The sequence below is a fragment of the Galendromus occidentalis genome, unplaced genomic scaffold (assembly GCF_000255335.2).
Source record: "Galendromus occidentalis unplaced genomic scaffold, Mocc_1.1 scf7180000075399, whole genome shotgun sequence".
In the NCBI taxonomy this organism is placed as follows: domain Eukaryota; kingdom Metazoa; phylum Arthropoda; class Arachnida; order Mesostigmata; family Phytoseiidae; genus Galendromus; species Galendromus occidentalis.
Window position 1 is genome coordinate 384,800 of NW_003803389.1, and position 11,450 is coordinate 396,249.

Here is an 11,450-nt window from a genome sequence, read left to right on the forward strand (position 1 = left end):
GCTCCGAGCGCGAAAGAGCCACCTAAGCCGCCTAAGCCACCCGATCGGATCTTCCGCAATCCACTGCTTTCGCTCATAACTTTCGGAGTGATTTATTTCGTAGTGAGAGAGATCACGAGGCCCAGAAGTTATTTCCATCCAAGAGATGACGACGGTACGCAACAAGGGCATGTTCTGGCGGAAATTCGGGGAGGGACCCTGAACGGAGACTTGTCAGAAAGCTGAGGTGTCAGTGTTCCCTATCGAGAGCAGCACGAGGGGCTTGAACTCCTAGCCTATCTCACCAACGATTTCCTTTCCAGACATCGGAGGGGTCTGGTGCGAAGCTCGGTCTTCTCAAGCATCGACGAACCTCCGATCGTTCATGAAGAATACCGAGCTCTATTCTCTGGTCGAAGAAACCAAGCACCAGAACCTTCTAATCGACGCGCTCTTCAAGTCGAGCTTCAAATTCCATGATCATTGGCATTTCCGCGTGAACCTCGAAACATGCGGCAACCGATCGCGAATCTATTTCGGTCTGCTGACCCTCGACAGAAGATATGTCAATGTGATCGCCCTGAAGTTCCTGCAAGAGTTCGATGCATTCGGCTATGTTTTCTTATCACATTTTGAAATGCCCATCGATAAGCCGTTCGACACAATAACTGCGATTCTCGAATCCACAACAAATATCACACTCGAGATGATGATGCTTCACGCGAAAGATTGGACGTTTCTGCAAACGTACGACAAATCACTCGATTTTCGCATTGAGCACGATCCGTACGGCGGTTACATTCGCCACAAGTCTTGTGGTCTCGAGGAGGGTAGGAACTGCAAAGACAGGAACTTCGATGGATCGGCTCGTTTGGAGAGCACATTCCTCCCTCTAGAGAAAAAGAAATATTTTTTCATCAATCACAAAAAGCTCCAAAATCAAGATGGACGAGCAATTCAATTTTACAAGAGGTGTTACGTGACTAATGCCGATCACGAACAATACTGTCCGAACGAAGACGGAACGGCGCTGATAAGATGCACCGTACCCCTCTTCGGAGCTCTCTCGGCATGGTTCAACCGAACCTTCCTCCTCTGACTGAGCGTCGAAGTAAAAACCGGATTCTTTCTCTTGGTGGAGCCTCGCGCAGGATGGAAGCGGGCACCTGGCTCCAGGACGGTTGTAATTCGCTGTTCAATAAAAAGTGTAAGCTTTCGAAAACAAGGAGGCGTGCAAGTTTCCGACCCTAGTCAGGGTACGGTACCCCTTGCGCTGGTCAAATAATCGAGAGTGACAATCGCTGGACGCGATTATCAAGGAGCCTTTCCCATCGAATACAGCTGACTAGATTCATTGGCTTGGACCGAAGTTCCTGATGCTGCGGCGCGTCTGCCAATTTTGTTCCGACGTTTTTCTGCTACCCAGTCTTTTCTATGATGCTGTGCTTCCCTCTGAATGAGTCGCGCAACGTCCAGGGAATTTCGCAGAGTAGACGGCGTCCTCCGCCAGGTCGAGATCATAGATGGAGGAATAAGTCTCGCTTCGAAAGAGTAATAAATATTATTTATTGGAAAATAAAAGCTCGCAATTCTTCATATTTACACGGGAGGTACGAGACCTTACTATAGAAAACCATCGTCACATTGATGCATCATTCCGGGAAGTCGTCGTAATTGGAACACTTTGCCAATGTCATACTTCGATTTACAAAACAGAAGGATGAAAGACCCTCGGTCGCTTCGGACAGAGCTGTGTTTTGCTCAGCCATGCAGGACTTCGACACGTTCTCGGTCCACGGTTGGGAAACTCCATGGTGTATTGGAGAGCACAACCTTTCTGGAGATCGACTACACAGCGTTCGTCCATCAGGAGCGGTCATCATTATTGTATGGGATGCACGTCGCCGATCCGAAGAATCGATCCGGGAGTATCTCGAGGGAGGTGACACGAATTTTCGGGACCACCGGCCCGAGCGAGTCTGAGACCCATCGGAAGACATGAACTCTAAGTCGCGAACTTCGTTCACGAAGCCCTTCGAGCAACACACTTTCAGAATTGGCTTTCCGTTATTCTCACGGTTTCTCGATGTCCGAGCCTAGTGCACTAACGGAGTCCAGGTATGTTCCGTGGCTTCTTCCGCGCTCCACATCGTTTCCAGTGAGTCGCGGTGACGTCCTTGAGCTTTGTGAGCTTTAACAATCGCGACGATACGGTTTTCAACGTCGCCGAAGTGTGGCCGTTTATCAGGATCGTGATGCCAACATTCGGTCATCAGGTCCCAACAGGGCTGAGTGAAACAATAAAGTCTGGAAGCAGAACCCAATTAGATTCCCATGATGACTCATCCAAATATGATGTCCCTCTCGCTTCGGGAGCGGGATAATGGCATGATTATTCTGTCATGGAGCTTCTCACTCTCACCTTTCCGGTCTGCATCCCTTGCGTACACTGGACCAAAGAGCGTCTTTGTCGGGGCAGTCTGCGAATTTCGCCGGCAGGTCTGTTTTTCCAGAACACAGGTACCAGAACAGAATTCCGAAAGCGTAGGTGTCCACTCGGTTGTCGTACTTCTGACTGAACAGCTCTGGTGCCATGTGGATCGGAGTACCCACGACGGAACCGGATATCATCGCATTCGGCTTGCAGAAACCGAGATCGGTGATTTTCGCTCGATTATCATTATCCAGCAGTACATTCTTCAGCTTTATATCTCGGTGGACCAGACCCTGTCGAAGAAAGAGAGATGGAACCATTCCTTCTGCTGATCCACTAGAGACGAGACCGATACACGGCGGGGAGCTGGTCGGCCGCAATAGACCTCCGAATTGTAGCGTCTTCTCACCTGAGAGTGCAAAAATCGGATGCCCTGAACCACGTCCTGCGCGATTCGCATCCTGGTTAGGAACGGCAGCTCATGATGAAGAGCTGTGTGGAGATCTAGGCTGAGTCTGTCCATGATGAGGAATACGGCCGGGGTCCCTTGACCGTAGTTGTAGTCGATCACAGAGCCTCGCAAGGGCACGAGCCTGGAATATCCAGACTTTAGGATTCAGGGCATTGATCGATGGTACAGGAATCCTGCGGAGACGGGTCAACCCGCAGGCGCGATCAAAGGTGAACACTCATACGACGGGTGTTGGCAGTACCTTTCGTGGGGGGGCAACGAGCGCGTATAGAAGAATTCCATTGCCAAATCGTTCCAATGCTTGTCGTCGGGGGGAACGACGCTTTTGATGGCTAGGGGACCCCGCATTCCCCAGGATTCACAGGAATAAACCACACCGTACTGACCCCGTCCGATCTCTTTGCCAAGCGTTGGCATACCGTACATGATCACATCCCGAAGCGAAACCGCCTCCAAGGAGTACCTGGAAACAAGCTTATCTTGTATTCGACAGCTCGCCGTCCCGATCGTGTATAGATAATGACATGAAGGCGGCTTATCGATAATAATCATCTGGTGGCTGCTCAATGATTCACTGAACTCACCTCGCGATGCTAGGAGCGAGAGTTTTCCGAATTCGATCTTTCTCGTTCTTGATATGATCGATACGGCCATCGTGGTCGGCTTTCAACTTGACCATAGCGGCAACGAATCTCTCGTGACTGCTATCCAATCTGCGAATACGTGATTCCCGTTAAAGCTACTCAGGGAATATCTAGGACACATTCATATTGGCTCGGGCTCTCTCAAGCTTCATCTGACATCTCTCACTGACTAACTCACTCACTCCCTAACTCACTTTTCTTTGAATTGTGCGCAAATGCATTTCGCCAGACGCGCGTCTGAAAGTGACTTCAAGAGGTCAATCGCCACTCGCCGTTTCCAAGCGGGATCGATCGCGGGCGATCCGTTGCCCGGGAGATCTTTGAACATGCGCCGCATCTTCTCTAGAAGCATCCAGAGAATGGAGCTTGACGTCCTGGCAGTGACTTCCAGCTGAGAGCGAGAAAGCAAGCTTTATCGTCCCGTAATTGCTTCAGACGACGTCTCCCCTGATGCTGTGTCTGCTGTAGATTATCCTGTGTCTTTCGAGAATAATCGACATTCTAGCAGGTCCTCAGTACCTGATACGCGGCGTTCAGGATCTGCCGCAGGGCGTGACTGGCTTGTACCGTGTGATTTGCGTCATTGGAATTATTCGAATGGCATGTTTGCTCCAAGGTCGTGAGACATCTCTCCAGGGTACCGACGAAGCTGTCTTTCAGCAAGGGCATTGAGCTGAAGAGCTTGTCAGCCACCGCAGAGCTCAGAAGGTTCAAGACGAAGTCCTGCAGAGGAAAGTTCCGAATCAAGGAAGCGGGCCACGCTAAGGCTGGCGTCATTCTCGTCGAGCCCATCCGGGGATGACCGGAGTGAACGAGTTCCTCACCTGAACTTGGGTCGCACACTTTTCTCTTGTCGCAGGCGAGGCCGCTTCAATTTCTTCCGGAGGGATTGAGACGAAATCGAAGTTTGCGCATTTCTCGAGGATTTCGTCCATAAGATCAGAAAGCGTCTGGTTTATGAGAATCCTGACTTCTTCCTGAAAATAACGCGATCCCCTTGAGCAACGAGTCTCGCCAGTCGATTTCATCCGAAATGCTGCAAACTTCGCTCGATCGATCATGATTTGGAAAGATCGAGGAATTAACATAAGGAATCAACGGGAACCTACTTGGTTGGTTTTGGCAACTTCGAGAAGTTTTTTGTAGAGTTCAGCTTCTTTCTCTCTCGCGTAGTCGATTCTCATGGGCGTTATGTTTCGATCTCTGATGAATTCGAAGGCGCTCAGGATGAACATATTCAAAACCGTCGATTGCACCTCGTTCAAAGTGTTCGCACCTTCGACCACCATCCACTGCAGTACTCGCCGCACGAAGAGGACTATGCTGGAAATCGAAACTAGGTAAGTGAGCTTGAACTCCTCATGCTCGACCATCATTGACCTCTGCTCCGAAAGAACGCGCGTTCCACCATGAATCTAAAAGCCCAAGATTTACCTCGAGCTCCGGCGTTTCGATCCACCGTTCTGACCGTTCTGCCTGATTGTTTCGACGGAATCGGCCAACATGGAAGAAGATCCCTCGCTATTCCGTCTGTCCAAAACGAAACCCAAGTTTTGAAGCTGTCCGAAGAGCTCCGAGCGGTTCCTCTGGGTCCGGGCGTGTTGCTCGGACTCGGTGAGATCGCACATACAAGCGGCTTTCGGCCCGACGAAGAACACGCTCTCAGAACCCACTCTGGCTTTGAGCTGTCGGAGTTCGTCTTCTTCTTCGGAGGACAGAGTTTCACCTCGAACTGCGTAAATGACAATGGTCGGCATACGGAGACCATTCAACGCCGCTCGACTGAAAGTGCGCTCGACGGAATCTTCTGAAGGTGAAACGATCAGCTGGACCTCATTCCGGAGAAGAGAATTGCGGAATTTGACTTCGAGGATCGCGGAACGTCTCGCAGAATCCTCGCATCCTGCAAGGGGGAGAGAAACCTCAGGACATCGAAATTCCCGCTCTTCCTGCGCGACAATGGAAATCGCTGCAGGACTGCCGAGGTCGTCCACGCCTTCTCCGTTGACGGTGATTCGAGCAGAGGGACAAGAGCGATGAACGTACCGTCGACGGTGAGGTCGGCTCTCGGTATGGTTTGCCATCCTTCATCGTACGAGGCCAGATCTTCCATGAGATCGTAGGTGGAATCAGGAACCGAGAGACTTATTTCCGTCTGGTCACCTTTCTGAAACGTAACCATCCGCCACAGCTCGTCGGGACATTGATCGACGCCAACGGGCAGGATCGACGAGCCGAAGAGCTCGTTCACGACAGCGGCTTTCGCGGAACAGCTTCGCCCGAAGACGAGGATGGCGACTCCACCCATCGTAGCTCGACTCATGATCTCTTTCTGTTCCGGTTTCGGATGCAGGTGGCTGAGCTGATCTGGAAAGTTCGGACCATACTTAAGTCGTGATATTTTTCGGGCTGATGCACACTGAAGCGAAATCGATGGATGACGTGCGAGGGTGTCCTGTGAGGCAACGTCGACGGAGCCCGTGGTCTTTCCTACTCACCCCCGTTAAAGTATCCACCTCTGATAACTTCTCCTATTGCTCTCCTCGTATCGTTGTACAGCCTTCGGAGCTTTAGCGAATTGCTCGAGAAACGCGAAAATTCTTGCGCCAGGAAATGCCCCGTAGACTCCGCCCGCATTCTCTTGCGACGGTCCCGGCCTGAAAGGAAGCGTTCGAACATTCTCATCCAAGTTTCCCTCACGCGAAGTACCTGACAGCGAACGACTCCATCTCTCAACGCATACGATGCGAACAAGGGGCAACCACAGGCTCGAGAAAGTCCAAATCCGTCCGTAGAGTGAAACTGTTCTAGAAACCAGAGGATCTCGGTACACTGATCCCCACCACCCGAGTCACCGGCGAGGAATAACAGAGGAAACCGAGTTGAGCATGCGACTTTTGTTGACGAACGACGCGATCGAGATATCGAGGCACAAAACGCCGAAGGACAGACGGACTGACGGAGGAACGGATGACGAACCGATTTCGGTATCCGAGGAGAGATTCAGACTCGGGCTATGATCTTGTGAATCCGGAGGGAGTTTCAGCTGAGATTTTTCGATGGAGCAGATGGAACCAACGCGAAGATAAGTCCCTCCAGGACGCACACGTCAATTAGCGACTAAACAAAAACAAACGTTTGTTTGCCTACTTTTTGCGTAGCTTGCAAAGATGCACATGGCGCCGGAACGCTAGTAAACTTCACAAAACTTCACTCAGCCAATCGCTCCAGACAGTCGGGAACCTGTTAGCTTTCGAACCACAACTGTCGAATGTGTTGCACGACGTCGAATTTGTACCGAGCGGGTATCCTTTCCCTCTCTACTTTCTCACATGGCAAGAGACCGTACACGAGAGCAGCGTCGGTCGGCTCCGACGTCAGCGATTGCACCGCGAGGAACTACCGAAACAAGCGGCCGGATTATACCGGACCTTTCACAATCCACAGAGTAAAGGTCGTCGAATGCGAAATTATATTTGATTAAACAGACACACACTCGCACGCAGACAATCGCGCACGCTTGCCCATATCTAGACGAACTCGTTCGGCTCTTCCTTTGCCAGTATCTTCTCCGGAGCTCCACTTCCTCTTTCCAAAAAAGGGGCGAAAGAATTGAATTTCACTTTGAAATCTGTCCGGCTTACAAGCACGGATGAGATCCGCAGCTCCATTCAAAGATCCATGGGAGCCTTTTTCGCATCGAGGATTCCGCGCGATCGCTAGCTCCAGGATTCCAATCGGAGCTCTCGACTCGAATGAGCGACCGCACGTATTATTCTCGAATTAAAAGCTAATCAGATGTCATCTGTTCGTCATATTGACTGTCAGGACAATCAGCACGTTCGGCTCAAGGCTCTCATCGATGGAAATTGTCGACGTCAGGTTGGAAGGTAGTCCGACATTCCAATAATAGTTCATCACGGTCAGATAAAGCTATCGAGAGCTGCTTATCGAAATGATAGAATTAGGCATTTGAGGCGGGACTCCGAATTTTCCCGAATCGATGCGGTCAGATTAGGGGGAAGGAGTGTGAAGGCTCAACGATGCGATGCGGTGGCGCTTGTGAGCGACCGGTGGGTTTCGGAGCGATCTCGATTTCCCGGAGTGGACATATCGCAAGAGGAGGGGGGCGGCCGGGCGTCGCGCTCGCAATGAACCGGGTCCGTGATCATACGCCGCTCTCTCCTCGGCCGTCTATGAATCGCTATCGTAGAACGAGTGCATTATCTCGATGATGATAAGCACGGCGAGATAAGGCTTTGCGTCAACAATTCGACCAGACGGTGACCCTGACGCAAACAAACGTTGCTGAATACAGCTCTACGGCGGTTGTATTCGGGTACTCGTCATGAACAATCTCCATCGCCGCCTTTCTTAGTGTTGCCGACATGTGGCCGCTGCCGTGGCGCCCGACATGACATCAGGAACAGACACTTGGACCCCAAGCAGCTTTTTCTTCAATGGGGATGATTAAGGATTGGAATCTGGCGCGGCATTTCTCCCGAAAGTTCGCGACGTTCCCCGGCCCCTGGGACTCGGGATGGGTAATCACCCGGAAATGCCGTGAATATCCTCAACCTTCGGTGCACCAAATTCCTGGCTTTATGAATGATGCTGATCCATGGTTCACGCGAGGTGAATATTTCGACGTCGCACATGCTGGGAGTCGATGAAAAACGAGGTATAACAAACCAGATATCGCACATCTCCTTCACCGGGCCGACGGGTTGTGGTTGGGGGCCGCGGAGGTTACTCATCGACTTCGAGAGTCCTAAATCCGAAAGAGAGATCTGCGATGACCGACCCGCGGAGGGAAGAAGGTCTGAACACCACACTGCCTTAGAGGGAGGAAAACGGATGCGTCGGTGGGCTTCGGGCGCCTGGAACTAGTGTTGTAGTCTGCAGACCTCTCGGTCTCGTTCCGGTATCCTCTGAGCGAGGAGTGTATCATCCAATTATTCCCCGAACACGGATGATCTTAAAACAACATTGAGCGCAAGCTTTCGAGAAGATCTTACGAAATGTTGCCCTACTCCATCAAACGCGATCTAGCGCGGATCCACGGGTAATCAAGAACGCCCTGCCCTTCACAGTACAAAGACTCACAGCCATCTCTAGTCCTATTTCTTTGGCGTTACGCTAACGCCGCCGCGCTCGCCGCTCAAGCGGTGTCGGAATGTCGACGCAGACATTCTGCCGAAAAGAAGTCGACGGAGCTCTGTAGGTCGACGCAGCTGCGGTTTCAGCGCCGAAATCGATCGGGTGGAAAATGCTCCTCGTGGAGCATCTGAAGCGAGCTTACGGTTGTTCCGAGGACGATTTCAAGTCCGCGGCTCTATTAGCCGGACCGCGATCGTTTCACCGCTTCATTGAAAGATATCTGGAGACAAAACTCCCTCAAACGACTGTCGCTTTGTGTACAACATAGGGGCCGTCACGACGCGACGGTAGTCGAAGAGAACCAAGACCACACAACGGAACGGCCCTGCGCTCGATCAGCTGACGAGATTAGGCGTACCGCACGGTTCGCGCCAAACAGGTGTTTCTTTCCGGAGCAATCTCTCGTCGACAGCGTCGGTCTTGCATGCTTTGCTCTGCACGAGTCTTCGAGACGGTTCCCCAGATTGTGGATCATCCCGAAAATTCTGTGTCCGCGATCTCAAAGAGTATCAACTGGGTCTTGCTGGAATGCAGTCATGGATGCTGGCGGCGTCAGGAGCCAACGAGCGAATCGTATAACACATTCCTGATTGTTCCGGAGATCACTTCTCCAAACGACACGCTCTGTCGCTCATTTTCACGCTGACCACAGTTTCAATTGTTTGAAGAGTTCTCGGTATCACGAACACGTTGCGGGTCGACTAACATATGACGGTGACAAGACCGCGCGGACGAGAATCGATGGTCGACTGCTGGAGAGTCGGTTCCGGCTGGCGCAGTGATCTTCACCGAATGCCCGGTACGAGGCCTCGTCCGAGAGCGTCTCTTAGGAATTTTGTGCAATCGACCCGAAGGACAAGTACAGAGCCTCACGTGGCGAACTACCGGCTATCCTCGCTCCTCTTCGGAAAACTCGACCCACGCATTTATGTATCCGGGACCGATTCCACCACAGAGACATGGTGTCATTCAGAGGAATGCGAAGCGAACGGAATAGTCTCTCAGACGTCGCTCGTGATTCCGAACAGCGCTCCGGAAAACGAGAAGTCAGCTGAGCGCAAGTTCTACCGTCTGACCATGCCGAAACACATGCGGGAGCACCTAAGTATCATCGGAAACTTTCTCCGACCTGAACGCGCTCAGGGCTGAGTGCCTTCGGAGCGAGCGTCTGAGATGATTCGCTCTGCTGGGAAGCCGCAGCGAAGTTCCCTAGCTCGCTGCGAACGATCAGTGAAGAACTCTGAGAAGAACTCTGAGAAGAATTTCTACTCGCGCATCATGTGACACCTATCAATGAGAGCAGTCACATAGTTTCGGAAGGTCGAATCGAAACGGAGCTGTAAACAGCTCCGTAAAGCACAGATTAGTTCTAGCGGACAGTCTGGCAGAGACAATAGGGGGAGAAAGTCAAGCTATTTTGGAGACCTAGTCAAATCGACGCGGAAGATGCGGATTTCCCCGCGAGCGATGTCCGGCAAAGACTTCGCCATAATGCCGTCAAAATAAGGTCTTTGATCAGCCGGCTGTGTTACCGCGGTACGTCGCAGTGAAGGAAAACAAAGAAGATGTCGTCAGCTCCAAGGCTTTGACGTGATACTGGATAGCGAGCACCATAATGTCTGTCCTGATGCAAGGCCCTCGAGGCTAGTTTCATAACAGTCGCGTACCAGCTGCGGCGTATACCTCCAGGTGTACGCGAGGACACTAGACCGCTCTGAATGCGGCGGAAACCGATGCGAAGGGTCCAGCTGGACGCCTCATGGATGCAGTATCGCTTAGAACTCGCAAATCACTATCAAAAAAAGAAGAGACGGCGCCATCTTGATGTGTCGGTCGACTTGGAACCCACGAGAGTCTCGAATCGAATTACGCTTTCGGATTGGAGCTGGAGCGACTTCTTCCTGAGTTTATCTCACATAGTTGACGACGGGAGTAAACTGAACTTACGTTGCACTAAGTATCGCAGTATTTGGCTTTCACTCATATCGCTCGCCGAGCGTCTCATTTTCGCGAGAAAAACACAGTTTCGGACGATCACGCAGCTGTCCCCGGCGAGTCAATCGTCAGCTAGTCGGAAACTAGTATAGAGACCGCCGAGGATCGGATCCGTCGCCGATCGTGGCGATTCCGTTCGAAGAGAGAATCGGATGACTCTCTCCAGCTTCTGACTTTGACAATCTGAGACATCGTCCTGAGCGACGGCTCATGGTTGACGCTCACCCTTTCTCTCTTTCGGTCATGGTGTTCCGCCTCGATTCCAGATTGCGCATCGGACGCATCCATGAAGTTCCATCATCGAGTTCACCCGGAACTGCATATATTTGAGCTTATTGCGATCAGAGGCGAGAAATCGAGGGATGCGGAGAAGAACACGAGGGGTATCGAAATCTCATGCACACTGTAGACATAGTCTTTACCTGGATTAACGACATATCGAGGGAACACAGGCATATTCCGTTACCAAAAATCAGAAATGCTGTTCAGTGCGGAGTCTTTGACGGCACTGAACCCTTTGACAGATCTAGATGTGGACGATTCGCAGGATTAGGAAAGATAAAACCGCCTAGATTATGTATCGCTAAGGGAAATCACAGAGCGTCTGCCCTCCAGCCAGCGATTAGCTCATCCTCTGACAACCGCAACTTTTCGAATTCTCGCGAAGAGAGCCGCACCAGGGGGTGCAGGCAAACCGGATTGATCCCCATTGAGGCGGCCGCGGGGGGGGGGGGGAGGAGTGAATGGAATTCCTACTCTCAATCGC

General features: G+C 51.6%; 1 protein-coding gene across 1 annotated transcript; it reads right to left on the reverse strand.

Moving 5' to 3' along the window:
- Positions 1 to 1,535: 1,535 nt before the first annotated feature.
- LOC100897716 (dual serine/threonine and tyrosine protein kinase) lies at positions 1,536 to 11,244 on the reverse strand. The gene is made up of 13 exons (XM_003737159.2): positions 11,107 to 11,244; positions 6,028 to 6,186; positions 5,576 to 5,896; positions 4,964 to 5,432; positions 4,639 to 4,852; positions 4,354 to 4,506; positions 4,049 to 4,252; positions 3,724 to 3,920; positions 3,470 to 3,598; positions 3,127 to 3,348; positions 2,823 to 3,006; positions 2,402 to 2,706; positions 1,536 to 2,286 (listed from the first exon to the last, which is right to left on the reverse strand). The coding sequence occupies exons 1-13, from the start codon at positions 11,138 to 11,140 to the stop codon at positions 2,076 to 2,078; spliced, it is 2,802 nt and encodes a 933-aa protein (XP_003737207.1). The 5' UTR covers positions 11,141 to 11,244; the 3' UTR covers positions 1,536 to 2,075.
- Between the last annotated feature and the right edge of the window lie 206 nt (positions 11,245 to 11,450).

What these genes read in the sequence shown, in the direction of transcription:
- LOC100897716 (XM_003737159.2), bottom strand. Translation starts at nt 11,140, where the DNA reads ATGCCTGTGTTCCCTCGATATGTCGTTAATCCAG. An exon ending in AGGTGGATACTTTAACGGGG is followed by an intron (nt 5,897 to 6,027) that starts GTGAGTAGGAAA and finishes CGAACTTTCCAG; the next exon opens with ATCAGCTCAGCCACCTGCAT. An exon ending in TGCGCACAATTCAAAGAAAA is followed by an intron (nt 3,599 to 3,723) that starts GTGAGTTAGGGA and finishes ACGTATTCGCAG; the next exon opens with ATTGGATAGCAGTCACGAGA.